Source organism: Cajanus cajan, chromosome 9, assembly GCF_000230855.2.
Source record: "Cajanus cajan strain Asha chromosome 9, NIPB_CcT2T_4, whole genome shotgun sequence".
Classification (NCBI taxonomy): domain Eukaryota; kingdom Viridiplantae; phylum Streptophyta; class Magnoliopsida; order Fabales; family Fabaceae; genus Cajanus; species Cajanus cajan.
The window spans coordinates 12,854,330-12,880,401 of NC_138525.1; the positions used below are offsets into that span (position 1 = coordinate 12,854,330).

At 35.3% G+C, this 26,072-nt stretch overlaps 3 protein-coding genes and 1 non-coding gene across 4 annotated transcripts; 3 read left to right on the plus strand and 1 right to left on the minus strand.

Annotated features, from left to right (window-relative positions):
* The first annotated feature begins 442 nt into the window (after positions 1 to 442).
* On the plus strand, positions 443 to 4,532 carry LOC109807260 (exocyst complex component EXO70I). The gene is made up of 2 exons (XM_020369781.3): positions 443 to 1,639; positions 2,053 to 4,532. Exons 1-2 carry the CDS (start codon positions 800 to 802, stop codon positions 3,358 to 3,360), a joined length of 2,148 nt encoding a protein of 715 aa, XP_020225370.1. The 5' UTR covers positions 443 to 799; the 3' UTR covers positions 3,361 to 4,532.
* A 7,567-nt stretch (positions 4,533 to 12,099) lies between these two features.
* LOC109808118 (F-box family protein) lies at positions 12,100 to 14,379 on the plus strand. Its single transcript, XM_020370972.3, has 2 exons — positions 12,100 to 13,146; positions 13,747 to 14,379. Exons 1-2 carry the CDS (start codon positions 12,322 to 12,324, stop codon positions 14,263 to 14,265), a joined length of 1,344 nt encoding a protein of 447 aa, XP_020226561.1. The 5' UTR covers positions 12,100 to 12,321; the 3' UTR covers positions 14,266 to 14,379.
* A 1,026-nt stretch (positions 14,380 to 15,405) lies between these two features.
* Positions 15,406 to 17,268, minus strand: LOC109808262 (LIM domain-containing protein WLIM1). The gene is made up of 5 exons (XM_020371167.3): positions 16,807 to 17,268; positions 16,376 to 16,472; positions 16,248 to 16,288; positions 16,070 to 16,159; positions 15,406 to 15,936 (listed from the first exon to the last, which is right to left on the minus strand). Exons 1-5 carry the CDS (start codon positions 16,939 to 16,941, stop codon positions 15,709 to 15,711), a joined length of 591 nt encoding a protein of 196 aa, XP_020226756.1. The 5' UTR covers positions 16,942 to 17,268; the 3' UTR covers positions 15,406 to 15,708.
* Positions 17,269 to 18,639: 1,371 nt separating this feature from the next.
* Positions 18,640 to 18,711, plus strand: TRNAP-UGG (transfer RNA proline (anticodon UGG)). The gene has a single exon. It is a non-coding gene; the product is annotated as a tRNA-Pro (tRNA).
* The last annotated feature ends 7,361 nt before the right edge of the window (positions 18,712 to 26,072 follow it).

Below are 26,072 nucleotides of genomic sequence, written 5' to 3' on the forward strand. Positions count from 1 at the left end.
AAAATTAGATGAAAAGAGATTTTGTTCCCCTCCATTTTCCTCTTCTCCTTCCTAAATATTAAACTAAATAAAAAGAAGTCTATAAAATCTTTCACCTACACTCCATAGGAGTGGAAAAATAAATTAAACTTATAAAAATTGCACTAAAATGAAGAGAGAGAAAAAAGTTCACTAAACTATATTAAAGAAATTTGAACTGAACTAAAAAAATTTAAATTAAACTGAATTTGCTTTAATGATTTGAATTGACTTATTTTATCGTTAATCAATTAATACATGTTAAATTGACGTATTTAATTTTTTTATATATATGAAGCCAAAAAGACATGTTAGATTTAAACCTAAAAACCAATAGCGTGATCAAGTCTAATTAGCCGACTAAATTGATACAGCTGAAACCATTTTGACATGTCTTATTTTTATGCTTAAAAAAAATAGATCAATTCTTCGATTTAATTTGAGTAGTTTAGTTGAGTTTTTATTTTTTTATTTTTAAATAGGTTCATTTCCATTCTCGAGGATTCAGATTAATTCAGTTATTTTCCCACCCCTACCAGTCCATTTCGTTCCAACGAAAGAGCCAAGTCAGATTACGACCAATTATTAAAGTAAAGAATAACAAGTTAATAAAGTTATAGATGGTGTTTAGAAGCCATCTGGGCCATCAACATCATCGTGATTATTATTATGATATCCCATTAACCGTGTGTTGAGACCAAGGAGGAATAAAGACACCGGCGTTTGCATATAAAAAGCACCCCAGTTGTCGTTTTGTTTGTTTCCCACAATCGTTCGCCATATGTCTCCTTGTTCACATCGACGCCCACGCACCTCTTTCTTCATATACAACACTCACTCATTACTCATCACTCATTCCGCACCAGCAATGGCCCCCGAAGACCAAGACCCCACCCTTCTGAAGCTCCACTCTGCGTGCTCCGACATCAAAACCCTCCTCCGAGCCTCGGAGCAAACAGAGGACAACCTAGGAAAAGCAGAAACGAGGTTGGAGATTATGCAAGGGTCGCTGTCGGCGGCTTCTAGAAGAATCCTCCCCCTGCAGTCCCTGGCCATGTCGAGGAAGGCGCTGGACACGAGGATCACGCGGGCGGTGTCCCCGGCGCTGGCGCTGCTGGACACGTTCAAGGCCACGGAGTCGCTGCAGGGGAGGCTGGTGGAGCTGGCGGCGAGGCTGGAGGCGGAGGAGTCGCGGCACCGGAGGGCGGAGAGGCTGGCGGAGTACGTGGCGTGCGTGGAGGAGGTGGGGGCGGGGATCAACCTCATATGCGAGGAGGTGGAGGTGGTGGTGCAGCGCCTGCAGGAGGTGGTGGAGTTCATTGGGCGGACCAAGGCGGCGGATCAGGAGCGGAGCGGGAGGCTCAGGGAGGCGCTGGTGGCGCTCAAGGCGCTTTATGAGAGCGAGGTCGATGAGATGAGATTTGAGGGGATTCTGGACCAGGCCTTGGTTAGGGTGCAGGATGAGTTTGAGGAGATGTTGCTCAGGATCAAGCATAGAACCGTTGGGGATTTCTCCCATCACCAGTTGGGCTCCGACACTGAGGTTCAAGTGCTTAGACGAATTTCCACCACTCTTGCTGCTAATGATTGTCTTGACATATGCATTGACATTTACGTCAAGGTATAATCATGATCACATGATATTATTTGTTGTTACAACATGATTGGATATATCACATTAACTGACATCGGTCAATTAATGAAGGATAAAATGTACAAATTTTAAAATATGAGTGACAGAAATTGAAATTAAGCAATTTATTTATTATACAAATTAACAAACTTACTTATATCGTAAAATTAATTTACTACTGCATCATATCTATTTTCTCTTATATTATTCATTACTTGTATTATTTAATTTCGTTGATGTGTACGGTCTAGGAGTGTCAAACAATCATCATCATTAAAATCTAAAATCAGATAATATCATGTGAATGCTCTTTCCATATTTGATAACCTTCGTTAAGTCTGTGTTGTAGAATAAAAAAAAGTGTATAAATAGAATTTGTGTTTTGCATGATTATTGAACAGGCGAGATACAGAAGAGCTGCGAAGGCACTGATGAAGCTAAACCCTGATTACCTCCGAACCTACACCCCAGAAGGAATCGACGAAATGGAGTGGGAAACCTTGGAGACAGCCATAACCCTTTGGATCCAACACCTCGAAGTTGCAGTCAAGAAAGTCCTCCTCTCAGAGAAGAAACTCTGCGAAAGAGTCTTGGGCGATATCATGGAGGGACTAGTGTGGCCCGAATGCTTCATCAAAATCTCCGACAAGATCATGGCCGTTTTCTTCCGCTTCGGAGAAGGTGTGGCCCGAAGCAGCAAAGAGCCCCAGAAGTTGTTCAAACTCTTGGACATGTTCGAATCCTTGGAGAGTCTCAAATCCGAGATGCCACAAATCTTCGAAGGTGAATCCGGGTCTGACATATGCACCCGGTTCCGCGAGTTGGAGAAACTCATCATCGATGCATCGAGCAAAGTCTTCTGCGAATTCGGCCTCCAAATAGAAGGCAACATCGACGGTCTTCCACCTCCTCAAGACGGTTCCGTTCCAAAGCTCGTGCGATACGCCATCAACTATCTAAAATACCTAACCACGGTTAACTACAAGGCATCCATGGTTAAGATTCTACGAACACAACAAACGTGGAAAGGAGTCGATGGTGATGAAACGGACGAGGATTTGTTAAGGCATGCGATTTTGAACGTGATGGAGGCGCTTCAAAGAAACATAGAGTCGAAACGGTCGTGTTGTAGGGACAAGGTTTTGGTGCACGTGTTCACGATGAACACGTACTGGTACATTTACATGAGGACGAAGAACACGGAGCTTGGTGAGGTGTTGGGGGAGCAATGCATGAGGGAAGGTTACAAGGCTGTTGCGGAGGAATCTGCGTACTTGTATCAGAAGCAAGCGTGGGGGGGTTTGGTTAGGGTTTTGGACGTTGAGGGTTTGAGGGAGGAAGGGAAGGGGAGCGTAGGGAGGGTGGTGAGTGAGAAGATTGAGAAATTTTTGAAGGGTTTGAATGAGGTTTGTGAGAGGCATAGAGGGGTGTATAGTATACCCGATGCTGATTTGAGGGAACAGATGAGGGAAGCCACGGTGAGGCTTGTGGTGCCGTCTTATGCTGAATTTTTGGAGGCTTATTCGGGGTTGGTGCAGAGAAAAGGGTACCCTAGTGTTGAGAGGGTGAAAGTGTTGGTGGGGAAGGTTTTTGATGGGAGGATGATGAAGAGGAGAGGGTCTGCTTCTGGTGATTGGAATGTTGCACGAAACTCTGCGTCTTCGGAGAGGGATGTTAGATCAGGCAATGGTACTGGTGGTGATGTTTGACTATTTGAGCCTCGAGGGTTCACAATATTGTTTCCTCTTGTCTTGAGATTCTCACCCTCCATTTCAGTTTCATATATACAACTAACTGTGTAAGATATGAAGTCATGCACGAATTCTTTTTTGTTTTGGGATTGGAACAAATGAAATGTTTACTAGAAAAGAACACATATATACCAGTAAATTCAATGTATCTTATATATATATAAAGATGATGCTAGGTAAGTTTTATTCTTTCTTATTCTTTTTTATTTTTCATGAGTTTACATTGTAATAATTAAAGTGTGTTTGAATACAAACTTTGAAAGATTTTTCAGTGTTTGTCTAAAAAAATTTCTTTATTTTCTATAGTTAATAAACTATAAAAAAAAGCACTTTTGTCTTGTATCTAAACTGGTTGGATGATCGGTATGTAACACTTTTGCATGAGTTGATATAAAGTTTTTGATACTAAGTTTATTTGTCGAGTATAAAAAAAAATTGTTAGTAATACCTTCATTGGTTCACTTTCTATGCAGTGGCTGTATACTAAATTTGGAGGATTTGAAACGAAGCAATATTTACCAATGCTGGTCCTCATGTCTAGTTAAATAATTGTTAAAATGTATAGTTTGTATGAAGGGATTTCGGTTAGCAGAGAAATGCTTGATTTCTCTTCGTCGTTTGGATGATTACACCACAAGTCATGATCTGATTAGTTGGATTCCTCCTGATCATGATACAGTAACCGTGGGACTAAAGTGAAACTTTCCTTCAATCACATATTCCACTTGAGACCTGACGACAAATGGAAACATGGCAATGAAGACTTCCATGGCAACCGCAACCTGCTATTAGTAGGCAATAAAGACAATGACAAGAACTTCATACACATCATCATTCGTGGGTTCGTCAGTAAGGATCCCTCCAACTCATCATGGAAAAGGCCTCAAGATCCTCAACAACACAGTTGTGACACATAGTGAAACATCTAGATCGCTATCCCTCTTTACTTTCACTAACAATGATTTTTTAGGAATGGACTTGAACCACGATCAACCTATGGTCATCTCAGTCCAAATTGCCAACTAGGAGGTACAAAAACCCCTCAAAGACTAGGAAAGCTTGGCCAACGTCCTATATTGGAATACTTTCCTCTAGATGGAATTGACCCAAGACATCATCAAACCATACACTAAACCCTTGCTAGGATTCACTGGCCGCATGGTTAACACAAGAGGTTACGTGAAACTCTTGACCAAATTTAGGGACGACAAGCATGCTAGCTCACTAAACATCAAATATTTATTAATAAAGGTAATCACGTCATTTAATATTATAATTGGATGACCCACACTTAATGTCATGGGCGTCGTAGTCTCTACACCTTATCTTGTCATGAAATTCCTAACTAACAACAACTTTGTAACCATAGTTCGAGCTAACCAATGCATAATAAGACAATGTTATGATGACAGCCTCAAAATCACACTTGCAAAAGAAGTCACCCTCACCAACAATGAGCGAATGACGGAGCTATGCACCCCATCACCTATCATAGGTCCGAATCTTGACCCCCAATTTGGATACGAAGACAATTGCCTAACACTAATTGACGAGTTAAGGGATCTCCAAAATCGGTCCTGAACCTGACTAGGCAACCAAGATTGGCAGACAACTACCTTCAGACATACACTAAAACATCATCTAAATTATGATTAAAAACACCAACTTGTTTGCCTAAACCAGCACCAATATGCCAGGGATCAATCCTAACTTCATATGCCACAAACTTTCCATTTGCAACCAAGCAAAATCGATCGCCTAAAGAAGACAAAAATTGGTGAATGTACATTGATTACATTGATCTAAACAAGGCTTGCCCAAATGTTGCATACCCACTTCCTAGCATTGATTGCCTTTTTGATGACGCCTTGGGCCACCAATTGCTTAGTTTCTAGGACGCCTACTCCGAATATAATCAGATCATGATATACCACTCAACGAGGAGAAGACAATCTTCATCACAAACAACATAAACTACTATTACGAAGTAATGCCCTTTGGCCTAAAAATGATGGGGTGACATACCATAGACTAATGGACAAGGTCTTCGAAGAACAAATTGGCCTCAACATATATGAAAGTTTACATCGATGACATGATCGTAAAATCTACACAAATCAACCACTACACCACTGATCTGGCCAAAATCCTAGCCCAAGTCAAGAAACACAAATGTGCCTCATCTTGGAGAAGTACACTTTCAGGGTTCATGGAAAAAAGTTCCTATGCTTCATGCTTACCCACAGAGGTATTGAAGTTAATCTCGAAAAATGTAAAGCTTTCATCAACATGAAAAACCCATAGACAGTAAAAGAAATACAAAAACTAATCAAAAGACTAGCATCACTAGCCCGTTTTCTTCCCAACATGGTTGAGAAGGCCAAATACTTCTTCAACCTCTTAAAGAAATCAAGTAAATTCATCTAAAATGAATCATGTGAAAAAGTGTTTGTACATTTCAAGTCCTTCCTTGTCATGCCACCGATACTATGCAAACTAACACAAGGAACATCCTTTCTCCTATACATCACAACCACAAAAGGAGCAATCAACGCAGTCTTGATTTAAAAAGACAATAACAAAGACTAGTATACTTTATTAGTCAAGCCCCCCATAAGGTAGAAGTCAGATACCAAATTATTGAGAAACTCGCCTTGCACTGATCATAGTAGCTCACTACCTACACCCTTATTTTCAAAATCACTTATTTGTAGTTAAAATCGACTACCCAATAAAACAGATACTGAGGAAACTCGAACTTGTCGACTAAATGATTGCATTGTTAGTAGAATCATTAGAATACAACCTCAATTATGAACCATATGGGCTTATGCAGTCCCAATGCCTTGCCAACTTCATAGTAGAACTCGCACTCACACCCCTTGTAAAAAATGACAACAAAACCTTCAGGGTGGATGACTCTTCTAATGAAATGGTGCAGGTGTAATCCTAGAAAACAAAGATGGAGTCATGCTCGAACAATCCCTTAAATTCGAATTCAAAACATCCAACAACCAAGCCAAGTATAAAGTGCTACTCATCAGTCTTTACCTTGCCCGCGAAATCAATATCAAAAGACTAAAATGCTACAACGACTCCCAACTAGTCACTAGACAAATACTCAAAACATACCAAACCAAAGATTCACAACTGCAAAAACACCATTTGATAGTAAAAACACTCACAGCCGAATATCAAGATTCGAAATCACCCATATGCCACGTGAAAAAAATGTTTAAGCCAATCTCCCCTCTAAACTAGCAAGAACAAAAAAATCAGGACAACATAAAATGATCATACATGAAACCATTGCCTCTCCCAGTATCAATACTATACACACCATAGGACCCATTGACAAAGAGTGGATGACACCAATATGGGATTAACTCATAACAGACGAGCTCTCCATAGTCCTAGCTAGTCGAGTCTTGCTGGCTAAAACTCTGGTCTTGTTGGCTAAAACTCTGGTCTTCTTGTTACGTGGTCATTACCAATGAGCTTTACTGAAAGGGACACACCTTTCCCCTACTAAAATATTCTATAAAGAAAAAGATAATTATGTACTAAGGGAAATCCATGAAGGCATCTACGAGATGCACTCAGGTACTAGAATGATGGCCATAAGGATGCTTCGAGCAAGATACTACTAGCCAACATTTTGAGCAAATTACCTAGCCTTCACCAAGAAATGTTAGACCTGCCAACAATTTTACATGCTCACACACTAATCAACAAATGAATACTCAACGTCTAATCTCTTTAGCCCTTCACAATGTGAGGCATGAATATCTTGGGACCCTTGCCAGTAGCCAAAGGACAAGTCAAATTTTTCCTAGTCATTATTGATTACTTCACAAAGTGGATTGAAGTCGAATCACTAGTACATAACAATAACCATAAACAATGTTCAAAAATTCACATAGAAAAGTATCATTTGTAGATATGGCCTTCCGCACACCATAGTCACTAACAATGAGAGAAAATTTATAGAAACCAAATTTGAAAACTTCCTTAAAGAACTTGACATCTCACACAAAGTATCATCGGTCAAATACCCACAAGCTAACAACCAAGCTGAAGCAGCCAATAAAGTTATCCTAAACTAAGACATCACCAACGACCAATGCATCACCCTTCCTCCTCAAAATACATATCTCTTAATTCAATCACTCCCTCTCAACCTCTAATCGCACATAAGTCACAACCAACGTTAACCTCACTAGTGGAAAATCAGCATATTATGTCACCCCTTTTACGTCGGAAAAATGAAAATCTGACGTAAAAAAAATGCGGTAGCATTTTTGTAATTTTTACGAACTTTTTTACGTCGAACCTGGTAAGGTCTGACGTAAAAAGTCAAATCTACGTCGGAGGTATGTTGTATCCGACGTAGATTTGACATTTTACGTCGGACCCTACCAGGTCCGACGTAAAAAAGGACGCAAATTTGAATAAGAGAGCGCGAGGCACACCGCGCGCATTCACTCTTCATCACTTTTCATTTTTTTCTCTGTAAACCCTCTCCCTCTCCTTTGTTACTGAATCGTTTTTTTGTCATTTGCAGAGGGATGAACTCTTTGTTACTCATTCGCACATTGTTGCTGCAGGTATGAATCAAGGTTTCGTTAGCACTTTTCTACTTCGCATTGCTACTGTGGCTATCTGTTTTATTCGATTTTTTGGTTGTTCTATTTGTATAGGTAGTGGGTGTTTTCTTTTGGGTTATCTTATGTTTTTTTATTTATTTTTTTTACTACTTTTTTACGTCAGATTTCGTAATGTCCGACGTAAATTTACGTCGGTTTTGCAGGTCCGACGTAAAATTTACGTCTCCCGCTTCTACGTCGGTATATTTTCTGACGTAAAAAGCTCAAAATATCTGACGTAGTACACCTCTTTTGTACTAGTGCCTCTCTAATTGGCTACTATCTAAATCAGACCATAAAATGTTAATCTCTACCCTCAAAGCCTCAACCTCCTTATGCTTCAAACCATCATCTCACAGGACAACACCATTATCCCCAATCCTAGAACCGTCTTTATTTAACATCATATGCGGAAATTTGCATCCAACAACTAATTAGAATCATTACAAGAAGTACCTTGGAAGAACACCAATATATATATCACCACAACATACCTCATAGTTACAAAATGCAAGAAGCAACCCATTGAACCAAAATGCCAACAAACTATGAGCAAAAATGGAAACTCTCGCCCTATTTAACATATAAACCATTAACCGATCAAAAGGTTCAGAATCCAAGACAACACATCACATTTACTATGCTTTAATACATGCGGAAAATTGTCAACAACCACACATTAATTACAACCAAAGTAAAAGAACTCTCTTGTCCTAAAAAAACTCGGATCTCGGGGGGCTTATGCACCATCCACCTACATACCATTATGAACCACCTAACTTGACAAAACAACCTCATTTATGACTTTCTCGCCCTTAAGGACTCAAAGCTCAAGGGGATGTACCATCCAACTCGATCAAGCCAAGTTGGCCTTCTTCTGCTCATCCACATTGGGCCTTTGGGATTGTCATTATGAAATCAAACCCTAAGTGGTTAAACTCCTAACAAATAATATCTTTACACAATAACCAAATATATCTCCAAAATATCATACAACATTATCTCCGCATATCTTATCTCTCTAAGTTAGGGATCACATTATCCATAACAATATCACTATTTATCAGCAAGAATATCTCCTAAAATCATGCAACAACAAGAATATGAAACATAAGGTATCATTCTACCTTAACCAAATTCTTAACCTAAACTCCCCTCTAACTTGAGCGTCGAAGTATCTTTGTAGGTGCCTTCCACGACCTTTGATAGTAGAGTAGTAGCAAGAATATCATCTCATCGTTGAAGCACTTGCAGAATTTTTGGTAAGGACATAATATTCAAAATAATTGATTATTGATTCATGTGATTCAAGCTAACGAGCTAAATCGAGTTGCTAACGAGCTTAAATCAAGTCGAGTTCAAGCTGAAAAAATAGGTTCATGTTGAATTTGAACTATGAGTTGAGCCAAATGTTATCGGGCCTAACTAAGCTGAATTGAGTTTGGCTCTATTCGACTCATTTCAAACCCTAGGATGTACACAATAAGAGAAGTTAATTATGAAGTTGTTGACTCTTTAATTAAGCATGAACTTCTTCTACATGACCAACTCATGATTTTTTATGTGAAATTTCTTCTTTCATCTCTACTTACTTGTTTGGCAAAGAGGAAAGAAATTATGAAAAAAGAAGATAAGAGAAGTAAGAAGAGAAAAGAGTGAAAATAAGATTATTTTGTAGAAGAGAAATAGAAGAAAGATTATTTAATATAAATAATAAAAAAAATTATTATTATGATTACTATTAATAATTCATTTATTTTATTATTATATTATTATTTATTTTATATATAAAAAGGTAACGTAATCGATTACGCCTTCCAACATAATTGATCATATTACATCTATGACCTTCTTTCTTCACACTTGCACCTATTTTTGCGTATAAGTAAACAATGACAAAACTTATCCACATTTCATTGCACTTCTACATAATTTTTTACTGTTTTAGAAATTTTTTTAAAAAAATTACAAAAATAAACCTCCCACACTTTATTTACAAAAGTGGACCCCTACTCTAGCAGGTCAGAATTTGGTTTGCAAGAAGTCGAATTTCGACATGACTAGTGGTCTTCCTACACTTTTTTTTATATATAATTTTTAAACCACCGGAAACCACTATAGTCAGGTTAGAATTCAACTCACCAAGAACTGAATTATAGCCTACTATAGTAAAAGGGCCTACTTTTATAAATAAAATGTGAGGATGTTTATTTTTGTAATTTTAAAAAAAAATTCTAAAACAGTAAAAAATTCCAATTCTACATACTACCACCACACCAAACGCACCTTTAATGGCTGATGTAGCATGTATTTCCTTTAATCATATAGGATCCTAGTTTTGTTTGCTTTTCTGGGTTGCCCGTTTATCTAAAAAAATTGGTACTACCTTCTTTGGTTATTGCTTTTTAAGTTTTAGACAAAATTAAGACAAATAATTAATGTTTTTATTTTTATTGAATTATTTAAATTTGATTATATACTTTTGCTTTTATTGATTTTTTTCCTTACCAACCCAAAAATTAAGAGATTACTTATAAGTATCAAATTAATATTTTTATTTATTCATTTTTATAAGAATCAATTTCAAATAATTTCACCTTCCTACAATTTTAATGATAAAAAAATAAGCATTCAATGAGGGAATCAAATTTGCATATTTTATAAAATTTGGAGACTAAAATTGGAAAAATAAAAGTAAAAAGATCAAAATTGTGAATTTGATATTGTAAAAAGACAACAACAAAAAACGTAATTTAGCCTATTTAATATTATAGGGACATGTAACATTGTGCGTTTTATGGATGATTAGTTAATTTTATTAATTAATTGATTATGTGATTTGTTGTTTGTTTGTTTATTTAAAACTCTAAGAATTAATTAAGGATCTTTTTATATATAAATTTAGTTGTTTAGGGGTTGTATTGAGTTAAGATCAAAAGTTTGGAAAAAGGTATATAAAATTTTTTAAGACTTGAATTTCATAAATTCATTTTTTTAAGAAAGTTAGAGAGTAATTAAGGAGAAAAATTCTAGAGCCAAAGAAGAACCCTTCTTCCTCTTAACTCCATAGACTTACTCATATTCTTCTCCGGAGTGTTGGTTGTATTTTTGGATTGTGATTCAATTTTTGAGAATCAAGGGTTAGTGGTGTGATGAGAGATAGGAGTAACTTCTCTTCGATTCATCTTCCTCCCCCATCTCTTATAGTGATTTGAGGTAAATGAAGTTTGTTGATTGATATTGTTAATTTTAAGTAATTAAATTTATATTTTTTGTTGCTTGGTTATTATATTATAAAGTGTAGGAATTTGTCGAGTTATTACATAACACAATATTAATATTTAAGATATCATAATTTATTATTATTATTATTATTATAGTTAATCATATATGCACTATCAGTATAAATTTTTTTACATTAACAATCAATCATATCTTTTAAATTATTTTATTTTATTTTTATTTGATTAAATGAGCAAATGACATAACACTATTAAGAGATATGATTAGTTGCCAGTGTAAAAAAACTTTACATTAGCAGTGTATAGGTGATTAACTCTTATTATTATTAGTGAAATGGACACTCCATGTCTCTCTATTTAAAAAAAAAAAAAAAAGAGAGAGAGAGAAGATAATAATTAATTATTTAAAGAGAAATGTTTGAAAATTTAAAGTAGAAAAAAGAGAAAGAATAAATTTGTGTATACCAAAATAAGACATCTTTATATTAATAGAATAGATGTTTATGTTTAATTAATATAAATTTGTTTTAATAAAAAAAACATAAAATTTAAGAAATTAATTGTGATATTATATAAAATCCAATTTAATGGATTAATTTAATCAAAAAATATATTTATTATAATCATATTTATTAACATAATGATATATTAGTAGCAATATGTAAACACATTTTCTTTTATGCAACAATTTTAATCCAATGAATTTGATAAATAATAGAATTTTCTTGACCAAACAATGAATTGGACAAGGCACGAGCCGTGGGGAGAAAGGTCGTCGTCGTCTATAAGAATCAACCACGAAATTTTCCACTTCATAAAAAAAAAAGAAAAAAAAAAAAGCACGAAACGCAGGGAGGTAACTCGAGACGTAACGCGAGTGATTGTCGTTTTGAGTGGCATGCAAGACACAGACGAAGACAGTAACAGACGCAGGGCGAGAGAAATGGAATGATTCCATAGCGTTGAAGAATCTACGAACAATATATCTATCTACGATCTAACTATTCACCTTCTCTCACTCATTATCAACAATGGCGAATAACTCAAGCGACGCACGTGTTCCTTCCTTCACCGATTTCCCGGAGGACATTCAGGTCTGCATCCTCTCGTTATTGGGCCCATCCGAGATCGCCACCCTGGCCTGCACCTCCAAGCGATTGGGCCTCCTCTGCGCCCACGACTCCAAGCTGTGGTTCAGTATGTGCGAGCGCAGGTGGGGTTCCTGCACCCGCATCGCCCAATGGGGCAAGGGCAGGGGCACAATCTCCTACAAGCACCTCTACAACACCCTCCACCACTGGGAGAATCTCCTCGGCTTCTGGCGCCGGAGCGGCACCGCCACGGGAACCCCTCCCTTGCTCTTCTTCGAGTGGGGCCCATCCTTCATCTCCGCTTCTAGGGTTTCCCCTTCCGATTTCGCCTCCTACGCCGTCACCAAAACGCCCTTCCTCTCGATGACGCTCTCCGAGGAGGGACACGTGGCGTGCTATCTCGATCCCGATGGGAAGCGAGGGTTTCAGAACGAGTTGGTTGCGGTGGATGTTTGCTTCATGGGGAAGACGCACTTTGTGGTCGAGGGGAAGGATTACAGGAGTTCGGCCAGTGGCGATGATTGCGGAGAGGAGGCGGCGGCGGCGGCGGCGGAGGTGGAGAGTGGTTCCCCGCCGGAGAAGGTCATGGCGGAGATTTACCAGCATTTCGCGAACCGGCGGAGCCCCGGCGGGGACCGGTCCCGGAGGCAGAGGCGCCGGGAGAAGGAGAGGCTCGCGAGGAGGAGGAGATTGGAGCCTCAGCATTTTGTTAAGATTGTGAATTGCTCGCCGACTCCGGCGAGGCCCTTGCAGGGTCTCTGGAAGGTGGTTCTTCACTCTTGACTGTTGTTGTGGTGATTTTATTCATGTCTTTTATGTCATGTGGTGATCTGTGTCGTTAACTAGTGCATTGTCATGGTAATTAGACTGCAAAATGTTGAAATGAGCAACGGAAATGATCATGATCAAGGTTTTATTGAAATTGTGGTTTTGGCTGCAATTTTAAGGTTTTTGGACTCTTTGCGACTACAATTGTGGCTGCATTGGCTACTTTTGTCTGTAATGTTAGGATTGCGGTGAAATTGTGACTCTGATTTGAGACTTTGATTGTGATAGTTGGAAATTGGGATGTAGGTAGATGTTGAGAAAGATGGGGCAATTTGATCTTTGTGGGATTTTAATAAGACAATGTGGATAAGTGGATTTGGATTGGATGATCTTGTGTGTCTTTTTATTGAATTCATTTTGGTATAGATCAGCAACTGTCTGTCAATGCTGGTTGCGCTTTTGAGTGAACCAAGGGTGTATTTGAAAGTTTCCCTTTTTTATTTTGGATCGATGATGATTTTGAAGATGAGTGATGGTGGAGTTTTTTTCGTGTGGTTGTACGATGGCTCATTTGAGTTTTTACTGCCATTGTTGCAGGGAATTTGTGATGACATGAGTTTGGCATTTTACCTGGTGGTGTATGATGATATTGGAGGCATTGCCTGCCGGCGGATTGGGGATCCTCCAGAACATTTTTCAGTATCCGGACATGCACCACCAGTGTTCTGGACGTCAAATGCTACATTTCTGGAATCTCCCTTTTCTCCAGAGGAAGAGTCTTTGTATGACAGTCGAGTTCATCTTCAACCACTTCAACCAAGCAATGAAATTCTTGAGCAATTCCCTTTGTTGGATGGTGAAGTGGTAAACCGAATGCAGCAGATCCTGTTATCAGACAATGTGGTAAACCGAATTCTGCATATAAGCTCAAGTTATGATTTAGTTGTTCCAGACCTTGCTGGGACAATAAATCCAAGGAGTGCAGAGGGAAGGATTTGGCAGTACCAGAATGGTACTTTTGGTTTTGGATTCCTTTCGGATAATTTTGTAGTTGACATGAAACATATCATCCACAATGGTTGTATTGTGGATGCTGTAAATTCTTCTTCTGATTGATTTGATTCCCTTCAATTTTTTTTCACAGACAAATCATGTAGCCAAATGTCACCTAGACACTGTGACATGGTGTATTATTAGCTTCAGAAATAATAACAATTTGCTTAGACTGTATCTTGTCTTGCTCCCACTCCCCCCCCCCCCCCCCTCCGGTCAATGTTCAATGGCTAGTTTCTTTTGTTAATTGTGTTGTAGGCAAGAAAGCAATTGCAATTTAGTTGCAAGAACATGCCATTCCCCCTACCTTGCCTGCAACTTCCTCTGGTTAGGGGTTAGTGCTCAGCAATATCGTTACGAATCTACAATTGAACTAATTATAAGTAAAATGAAATGGAATAAAATTGTCATTTTATTGTTTTGATATTTTATAGTAGAATAGAGAAAAGCTTGCATTTGTGGAAGTGATCTGGCTGTAAGGAGATTAATAAGGAATAAGTATGTTCCATATCATATCCTCCAATTAAGGGAGAATAAATAAAGAAATATCGAATGAAATGGGGTGTTATAATCATGTTTCGTTTCAGTCCATCATATTTTATTGATCCAAATGATGGCAACTAATGTCCTTTGGTTCTATTATTCTCCATTCCATATTTTCTCATCAGTTCAAACTTCAAGAATAATCCGAGGTTATAGCATCACCTTTATATGCTCAAATATTTCACTTCTATAATATTATCAAGACTTGATTTTTTTATTAATTAATCAAAAAAAACATCAAGACTCTTGCTTCTACTGTCAATATGCCACAAGTTTTAGAAATTAGAATACAAGATCTAAAATGTTTGAATAGATGGAGACTGAAATTAGGATATAAGCAGAATTCTCCAACAGCAATAAGCAAATTTTGGCTTTGTTTTCTTCTTCTACTGCGCCTTGCCTTTTAGCGAAAATACTGAAATTCATTTGGCTGTTTCCTATTTTAGTCTATTTAGTCATCTTGAAAGAAAGTGGTGTTTCACAACAGTACTGCTCATAGGCTTTTTCTTTTAACAATTCAGAAAATAAAATTTCATTGTGCAATTGTCATACTTGGATTCAGAGGGAGAGGGAGGAATCCTCAATGTTCAGTTGAGATGGAATGGAAAATTGGTTGCATTTCTGTATAATAATTGGACGGGAAGTTGTGCAGTCGGGTAGTGTGGGAAATGAAATTTGGATATTGTAAGTATGTATATAATATCGATTGGAAGTCCATGAGAGTTTCAAGAAGTGCAGTAACTTGTACTTCTGAATCACACATTCTGAATCAAACGCTCACAACAACCAAAAATATATAAAGATCCACACACTTCAACTAACAAAAAATTGAATACCATATTTGTCACGGGTAAGGAGCTTCCCGGACTGCAAGTAATGGTAAAAGCATGAGACAACAGAAACATATGGTGCACAAATATGGAACTTGAGAAAGGGAAAATTCTGAGACCGAAGACTCTTTCATCATGTCTCTGCGACAACTTCTTCACCATTGATTTTCCCGTTAATTGCACTCTTCTCATTGTCACCTTCGAGTTGGCTTAAATTGCCCTTCTCCTTGATCAATTGGATATGATGGTGTTTGCAATAGAGTTTTCCCTCGTGTGCTATGTAATTGGAAGGACTGATAACACACCCTCCATGGCAGCATTTGAAACAACTCTTATGGTAAGGAGTTCCATTCACAGTAACCTACATCATAACAAAATATTGATTCCATTATCAGAACAGGAAGTTTTATACTCAGCATCAGGCCTTAAGATTTGTGCCAATGGATAGATGTTTTGGTGACATCAACTTGTGTGTTAGTGGACAAACATTATACCTTCTCAGTGGGGTACACCGTTTTTTGACAACCAGCACATTTGTCCCTTGTTCCACCAAACATACTCGAGACTTTGGCTGCTGCAGGTTTCTAATTAAAACAGCTCAAAAATTAGATAAATGCTGAAAAACTGTAGTTCTGTTGTGCGTTGCAAGTACCTAGAATTTAGAGTTATTACCTCATCCATATTTTTTTCTGGCTTGGCAATTTTTGGTGTCCCTGTTAAGCAAAAGGAAGTGGGGTTGAGTAACTAAGAAGAAAAGCACAGTGAGGCTTATAATAATTGGATTCTAGATCCTTTGTTACCTTCAAAGCTTTTGTCAAGGCTCCCAGTTCTTTTGAACAGTTGGTCGAAATGTGGCCTGCAGTAAAGAACTCCCTCAAAAGAGTTGTAGTTGCTAAGCTGCAGATACATTAATCCGTCAGCAAGCTTCATTTTATGAAAATTGCAATGTGGTAACAGGCCTTAATAGTTAAAACACTAAAAGGGAAAGAGGTTCCCCTATTTTTGAGATCCTGGCATGTTTTTGAGACATAAAATTTTCTTGAGAAGAAAGTGCTAAGTTACATATATAACAAAAACCCTGAATAACTAATTAAAGGAAATGCTAAAGATTGATGCCACTCATTAATCTGATTTCACCACATTCAGATACCAAGTGGAGACACCAGATCCAAAGGTGGAACACTGAACTAGACTATATAATCAACAAGAATTGTAAGAGAGGGAGAGAAACCTTGAGGGTTCCTTTGCAGTGATGGCATCTGAAGCAAGCTTTGTGGAACACTCGGTTATCTGCAGTCAACTTATCAACCAGATAAACAGTTTTGTCACAGGCCATACACTTCTGGGTTGTTCCTGCAAATGCCATTCTTTCTCTATCTTCTCACCTCACAAACACAGGCTATGATCTCTTTGTGTGTGTGTATTAGTCTTGGTTTGTCACTAAGGGGAAGAACAGGACAACGAAGATTGAAGAGGAGACAAGGATAAAAAGGGAAGAAGGGAGCAGAAAATTGCGGAGACTAAAGCAAACTTCCAAACAATTATAATGTCACTCATAATCATTTTGATCAAATGTTAAGCACCTAACTACACTTTTCCCTCGTATATTTTAATGTTCTACACTGTCTTCAACCGTGAATATAAATGCGTAAAAACAAAGAAAAACATTATGTCTAAGATGTACATGGCACGGTTGTGCAGTCAACTGTTCAGTGAAAACTGATTTTGTTTGTTACCAAAGCGCTTATGCATCATTTCTCTAATTGTTGTTAACATCATTAACAAATTTAGCCGACGCACTTTGGAACATCATTAACAAATGTAAGATAAAGGTGCACAGCATGAGCCTACCAGCAAGAATTCATTGGCCCTTTTGCTTCAAAGCCTTCCTAAGCACTTTCCATCTGTTATCAATAATTTCAAATTGACCTGCAACATCTTTTTACTAATTCTCTTAATTATCAAATAAAAAAATGTTATTTTTTATACTCTTAAAATATTAAATATTTATCATTTCATTTTGTATTTTTTGTATTTTTAAAAATGCTAGATAATCAAATCTCGACATTGGATATGAAGTAAATTAGGCTAAAAGTGAAATACTTTCTTTCTGTATGCTCATACAGTCGGAGCAGATATTAGTTCTATTTGAAGGTATAGATATTAGTTCTATTTGATGGTATAGGTATAGATATCAACCGGTACTAATATTATTGTTACTAAAAAAAAAGTTGCACCTTACAAAATTTTAATTACCAAGTAGGGCATCTAAGTCCTAAATAGGTGTATTAGCTAGTTACAAGTTTATTAAAATAGGTGTTCCAAAAAGCCTGAAATTGTGAGAGGGTAATCACATAATGTGTATTTCATTAGAAAGCTACTTTGCAATTATGTGGTCCCATGGTTTCAAAATCGCAACTGCCAGCACCTTATCATTCAACATCCAGCTGGCTTGCTTGCTTTCATTCTAGAAATCCCACTTTTTTCAAATAGTAACACATAATTTCTTGTGTTACAAGGATGGATGACGTTTCATTTATGTCTCTGATGGATGAACCAAACCAAGCAACTTTTGCATCTTACAAGTTAAAACCCTCGGGTGAATGTATAGGCATCAAGATAGATCTATCAACAAAAGTAGTGTTTTTGTTTTCCTAATACAATTATGGATCTAGGTAGGTGTAGATGAATCCCTTTAAATGTTTTGGTGGGGGGCAAATGTTTATTTGTGTATGTTACATGAATAAACAAACATGAGATGATTATATAAAGTTGAGTGATAAGTAAATGTCATACACTGTAATTTGGCACAAAGCTTCAATGATGGGTTGGGTGGGCTGTGAAGAGTGTACGTGCAATAGTTATTGCGATCTAGCCTCCCACCCAATTATGATGACAGCTTGTATTAATTTATCACTGTCCACAGTCCCACACTCCCACCACAAAACCTTCAATTTCCATTTTTTTAACAAGGTTTATTTCATTAGTCGAGGCTCTTTACTCGTTTTTTACTTTATATAAACATTATATATATATATTTATCAATAAAGTGTTATATCAACAAGGGCATTTGGTCTAGTGGTATGATTCTCGCTTTGGGTGCGAGAGGTCCCGAGTTCGATTCTCGGAATGCCCCTAATGATTTTTTTTAATTTTTTTTTTTAAATTAATAAATTCGTGAATGTGCCATACTCCATGGTTTTTAATTTTTTGGTTGCTTCAATGACTGAATGGTTTGGATTTTGAATTTTTCGTGAAAGCACAATTGAATTGCGGCAAGGCTAATTATTAGTTGATCGAAGGGTATTGATATTATAATAACTCCAAATGCATTCTTGATGGACAGTAGTAGATGTACTAAGTTAAATAAGTTAGGTGGACTAATGATTCTTGGTTTCCTTAATTCTGTTCTGCAACTTGCATTGGCAGTAGTTTAAAAAAATCAGGAACAATGAAAATCTTGACTATTGGGTTTAATTGTTGTCATAAACACATCAATTAATCAGAAATTGCTGTAAGTGACTTTTAAGATTTATTATAAAAATTCACAAATTTATAATACATACAACTGAATGAAGTGTAAGTTTGTTTTATACTATAAATGGACAGAATATTTATTCTAAATTATTTGTAGGAAAAAATAATAATTATGGTAAGAGGATACATTTTGTTGAACACGGTACCATCTTGATTCCTTACATGTGTTGGAAGAAATTCTTTTGTAGAAGAGAACTCTTATTTTATTGAATGAATCAACATAATTAGTTTATATACACAAGTGACTGGATGACGGCTATATTAAAAAAAAAAAGATAAGATAAATCAGAAGAAAAAAAATATAATATAGAAAACATAATTAACTAATAAATGATTAAAAATTAATCTAATAGTTAAAGAGACTTTGTATGAATGTCAACCAATTGATTAGAAGATGAAATATACAAAAGATGCACACAATCTCTTCTTGAACTTTCTCACAAATAAGATGACAATCTATATGTTTGGTTCTCTCATGAAATATAAGATTTTGAGCAATTGTATAATTGAACGATAATCACAATATAGAGGAATAAGTAGATGGGTTGAGTGATGCAAATTTTTTCATAGGTACAACAACCACAAAATTTCCAAGTGGTGTGAGCTAATGCATTGTACTCAGTTTTTGTGGATAATCTATAAATAGTAGTTCCCTTCTTTGATTTTCATGAGAAGAGGGATGAGTCAAGAAAAATGTAAAAACTCATGATTGACAGATGTAACACTAAGTTTTTTTAAAAAAAAATTAATAAAATGTTATATTAATTAAGGGAGTTTTTAAGGAATAATGTAGTTATATTATTTAATTATGTATGTATTTTAAATAATCACCTTTTTAAATGTGTCGCAAAATATATGATTGGATCTTACGTTATTTGAAGATATTTTATTTTATCTTTGAAAAATAAAATAAATTCTTATTGTAACTTGAGTTTCTATGTTCTACATTCTTCTTATGTGCTCTAATTGAAGTAATTGATAAGTAATCATGTTTAATTTTGTTTAATTGTGTGGATCGTGAATCTTTAGGTGCTTGTGGGTTCCTATGGGTACCCTAAGGATAGAATAAATTGAATGAATAAATAGTAATTAGTCTAGTATGAGAAAACATGTAATTGTTACTTTATTTATGTATGATCATGATTTTAGAACATGTTTACCGATTGAAATTCGCGAATTAAGTTTTGTACATGTATTGTATGTCATATTTAGTAATGGTAAATTTATGATATAATGTCGAGCACTGTGAAAAGCCACCAAGCATGTAAGTGGCAAAAAACATAAGTTGCTCTGGATGTCACTTATGCTAGATGTGGGACAGTCCACACTAGGTGTGACGCCTTTAAGGGCTCCCTTGTACGTTTTTGCCTAGTGTGAGTGTAGTCAAGTCAGGTGTGTTTCTTCTAGAGATCAACATGTGCTCTCTGCCTAGATTAAGTTGGGTGCAAGGTACCCCACACTAGGCATTACCTTGCATATGTTCAATTGTCGATTTTCATGTGTAGATATGCAATTGTTGTGTGTGCGTATGTGTGGTAAACTGCATGATCTATGGTAGTTAATTAATTATGATAGGTTAATGTATTATAGGGTTGTATGTAATAATGGTGATCATAACTTGTGTTCATTTTAGTGGTTATTCATGGTGATGTATAATGTCCTATGTGTAGACCATGTCATGGTCATGGATTATAAAGTTTAAGTCGAGACTTAGCTAGGATGAAAGTCTAGGCATGATCGCCTAGTCATGTCGTGATTTGTGATGATGTGTAACACTAACTTGTGATAATAAACTAATGTGGTATGAATATGCATTGGGTCTTGTGTGACTTGCATCATTTACATAACTTGTTTTTGTGATGAGAACAATATGTAATATGTTGCCAAAGAAGGTAACCCATGTGTAAAAGCCTACAGATTTATGATCTTATGGATAACTAGGTATGGGAGTCCTAGTTTCGATCATTTGTGTGCATTAGGTGTAACTTGTCTGACATTGTTATCCCAATGTGCCTTTGTGTATCTCTTCCTAATATAAAGTATTGTAATATTGTGAGATGACATGTTCTCTTAGGCTACTCTATGTGTTCTTTCAAGAAAAGATTTAAATGTTTTATTGGTGTCACATGCATATGCTATGTTAGAAAAAAAATTGATAATATAAGATGAGGGTGGATAGATTGGATTTATAAAAAAAATTGTTTCAACTTTTCTTGGATTAAAACTTTTCTTAATATTTTCAATTGATAACCATATTGGAATAAATGCTTTGAAGATTAAACCATGCAAGTCTAAATCAAAATACCCTATAAGACATGCTTTTGATACAATACATAGATTTATGAACATGTATAGATTAAACAAGCAAGTAAAATTCAAGTAAGAGTAAGATAAGCTTGCACATAGATTTATACTAGTTCAGTCACACCTACTATGACCTACATCATGTCTCTAATCAACTCGGTTGAGTATTTCCAATAATCTTTAATATCCAAAGGGTTACAATTACAAATCACATGCAATTGACTTCAAAAAATTAAGGACATCCACTTCTTGAATCCTAAGAAATAGTCCCTTGTAGAAACCTACTACAACAAACCCTTCTACCTTGAGAAACCTACTTAAGAACAAAGAAAGAATTAGGAAAAATATGATGTACAAAACAAATTGAACAGGTAAAAAACTAAACCATTGAGTCCAAATTCTTTATGTAGAATGATGATGATGATTCAATTCTCTTTATTCATGATCAAAAAATGCACAAAGAGTAACACACCTATTCCATCAAGAAAATCAACTCAGAAGCTCACTCAATTTTTAGAAATCATAAAGATTCAATTCTCTCTATGTTTTGAAAAGAAAAATGTTATATAGAGTTTTCTTTCTAAAATAATTGATTATTTTGTTCTTTGTAAATCTGTAAACTCACCAAGAACAATTTAATTGATTATTTTCAAGAATAATCAATTATTTCATAAATCTTTTATGAAATAATTGATTATTTTGTCAGATAATTGATTATTTTCACAACTTTTTTCATATTACTTGAAAATAGAAAAAATAATCAATTAAAACTAAAGATAATCGATTATTCACTCAATACTTTGATTTTTCACTTTCCAAATCAATTGTAAACTTCAAAATTATTAATTTGAATCATCCGTAATTAACTTTTTTGAAGATTAATAGACTAACTAATGATTTAGCACCTAAGTACAAAGGTAAACATGCATAAAGCAAAAACACACAAGACAAATTACAAGTTGCACTCTTGACACCAAAAGGCTTATACATTTACATTTATAATCATCAAAGTAAAAAGCTTTAACTTGATCTTGATCAACAAAGTCTCTTTTTTATGATGACAAATCTCATTTTCCATATATGTTTATCAACTTCTCCAAGATGCAAACTTGTCAATTTGGCTTTGCTAATGTATGATAAAACCTACAAAAAAAATACCTTTCTCCCCCGCGCCCCCTTTGGACATCATCAAAAATAGAGTTCAAAGGTAAACAGAGAAATATAACAAGTAATTGCAATTAATATACAAAATAGGGTACACAATGAAAATTTTCCAAAATAATCAAACGAAGTTCATTCATTGTACAACTTTTTAAAAAAAGTATATTAATCCAACACAAACTTAAAGGTTCATAAAAAAAACAAAAACATAGAATTTAAAAACAATCTAACAAGCCAAAAAAAAAACATAAAGTCCTAAATTCTAAGTCTTCAATCTAAGCCACCCTCAATCCCAAGGTGATGCTTGATATTGTTCACTTCATATTGTAAGTCATCAAATTGGTCATGCATACCAAAGAAATTGGACTCATGCTTCTTATTGGCTTTTGTGATTGCATCCATTTTGTTAATCATCATTTGCTCAAATGGAGAAAACAATTTCAGCTTTGGTTGCACATCTTCTTCTTGCTCCATCTCTTGTTCTTGATCACCTTTAGCCTCATCACCAATAACTTTATCCTCATGAACCATAGGATCAGGAGTTTGAGGCACGTTACCCTTGAATCCATCTATTTCCTTGATTTTGCATTCTCCCATGATGAAGATATGCCTTTCCAATTTTATTTGATGGATAGATGATGATTTTATTTTGATCAAAGTGATCAACACTACAATCCTTAAACATTTTAGATGTCAAGAGAGCATAAGAATAAGGACCACTTTCCTTTCTCTTAACCTTTCAGAAACAATATCATTCACCACATGTACCCAATCAATTTGCATCATATTCTTAATAGCATATATAAGAAGTGGATTATCTCTAGACATTTGAGCAAGATTATGCAATCTGGGCTTCAACATTTGAGTAATAATGAAAGAAATTAAGTGATCATTTTTCTTCATACCTCCAACTAGAAACTCATTGTAATTTGTGGTTGTAGGGTTCCTTTAGTAGTCACGTAACGTAGTCATATTACTAAATCCATCAAAATCAACAACTTGGGGTTTCTCATGACCTGTTCCCTTAAGACCAACAACCCTTTCAAGAGTAGGTGCATCCAACTTTGCATGAACACCTTGATAATGACATTAGCAACACCATCATCACTTATGTCAAATAGTAGAAAAACCTTACCAAATTCAACAAAATAGAGAATGTGTATCCTTCTTTAGTGAACCACTCTAGATTTAGTCTTTAGAAGGATAATCTTTGTACTTTCATACCACTCAAAGAATGTCTTTTGGGTATTTTCCTTCAAGAATCGTCATTTGACTAAAGCTTTACTTTAAGAAGAAAAAGGCTTTTGACTCCCCCTAACTTCAAGCTTTTGTGGGGCGTTTTGAAGAAGATGATGCCATGGATGATTTTAGAATAAGGAGCTGAAAAAGGTTTGAGATAGAAGGGTTTGAATTTGTGAGTGTTGAAGAGAATAGGGTTTAGAATGATGTATTTTATAGTGAAGGAATAAATAGTTGAAGAGTTGAGTGAAAGAAAGTGATTGGGTAGTGAAAAGGTGTTCATTTTTATGAAGGGAAAGAGCTATTGAGGATTGACACGCTTAACAAATATTTAAAATCCGTGGAATACTAGTAGACACGAAATAATCAATTATTTGTACAAGTAATCAATTATTTGTTCAAATAACTGATTATTTGTATCATTAAAAGATCCTTAAGAAATTTGATCTGCACTAAACAATCAATTATTTCCTGAAATAATCAATTATTCCAAGGAAAATGTTTCAAGTTTAAGTGAGATAATCTATTATTTTCTAAAACAATCGGTTATTCCAAGAACACATAATTTTTAGATACATAGATAATTGGTTATTTAATTAAATAATCGATCATTCCAATAACATGTACATACTCCTTTACAAAATAATTGATTAAAATGTCGTTTAATCTATTATTCTAATAAGGAATAGTTAGACATGAAAAAGTAACATCTTAACATATATTTTCACTCAATTCATTCATATCAAATACAAATAACACTTTCATTCATTCAATTTAGCAATTTCCATTCCAATATACAAATAACACAATCAACAAATACAAACTTTCATGAGATGAATTTATGCGAGGCTCGCTTAAGATTCCCAATTCATTTATAAGAAGGTTAAATCTCTCTCTAAGCAAAGACTTAGTGAATATATAAGCTAATTGTTTAGTTGTATCTATGAATTCCACCATGAAATCTCTTTTTTGAACATGGTCTCTAAGAAAGTGATATATTATCTTTATAAGTTTTGTTTTATGATGCAAGATTGGGTTCTTAGTTAGATTGATAACACTTGTATTATCGCATCTTAGGGGAATATTATCTAACTTCACACCATAATCCATTAGTTGTTGTCTCATTGCAATATTTAGATTGGTTTATGAAAATTCTAATTTTCAATTGTTTAACTTGTAATCCCAAGAAGAATGTTAGCTCCCCCATCATGAACATTTCAAACTCACCCCACATGGTTTTAAAAAATTCTTAACATAAAAAAGAGTTAGTAGCATCAAATACTATATCATCCACATAAATTTAAACTAACATAGTATCATTTTCAACCTTTTTCATAAAAAAGTGTTATCTACTTTACCTCTTTCATAGTTATTATCAAGCAATAATTTACTTAATCTTTCATACCAATACCTAGAAGTTTGTTTCAATCCATAAAATGCCTTTTTTTTAGTTTAAAGACATGATTAGGAAATTTACAATCAACAAAACTAAGTGGTTGGTGAACATAAAATTCTTGTTGATTGAAATCATTTAAAAATGAACTTTTGACATCCATTTAATAAAGCTTAAAGTTCATAATATATGCATATGTCAACAACAACGTAATAGCCTCTATTCTAGCTATAGAAGCATAAGTTTCATCATAATCAACACCTTTTTATTGATTATATTCCTTGGAAACCAACCTTACCTTGTTTCGAATTATGATTCCATACTTATCAAGCTTATTTCTAAAAATCCATTTTGTGCCAATTATAGGATGATCATTCAACATAGGGACTAAACTGCACGCATCATTTCTTTTAAATTCATTTAGTTCCTCTTGCATAACAAATAACTAATGACCATCTAGAATAGCCTCCTCCATTGTTTTGGGTTCTACTTGATACACAAATGTCATTATGTTACTAATATTTCTAATGGTATGTCTAATGTTTACCATTTTCCCAATGTCTCCAATAATGTTATAAATTGAAAGTCACAAGTGGTTTTCCATTTAGGTAGTTCACTACTTATTTTCTTTATGGTTCCATCAAGCTCATTCACTTTTTGTGCATCCTTAAGTTCACTATTAATGTACACACCATCTAGTAATTTTCCAACATCATCTATGGATTCACAATTTTCTTTTTAACGATTAGTTTCATCAAACACAACATGCACAAATTCCTCTACTATAAGAGTTCTTTTATTAAACATCTTATAAGCCTTACAATGCAAAACATAGCCTAAAAAGATCGTTTCATCTTCTTTTG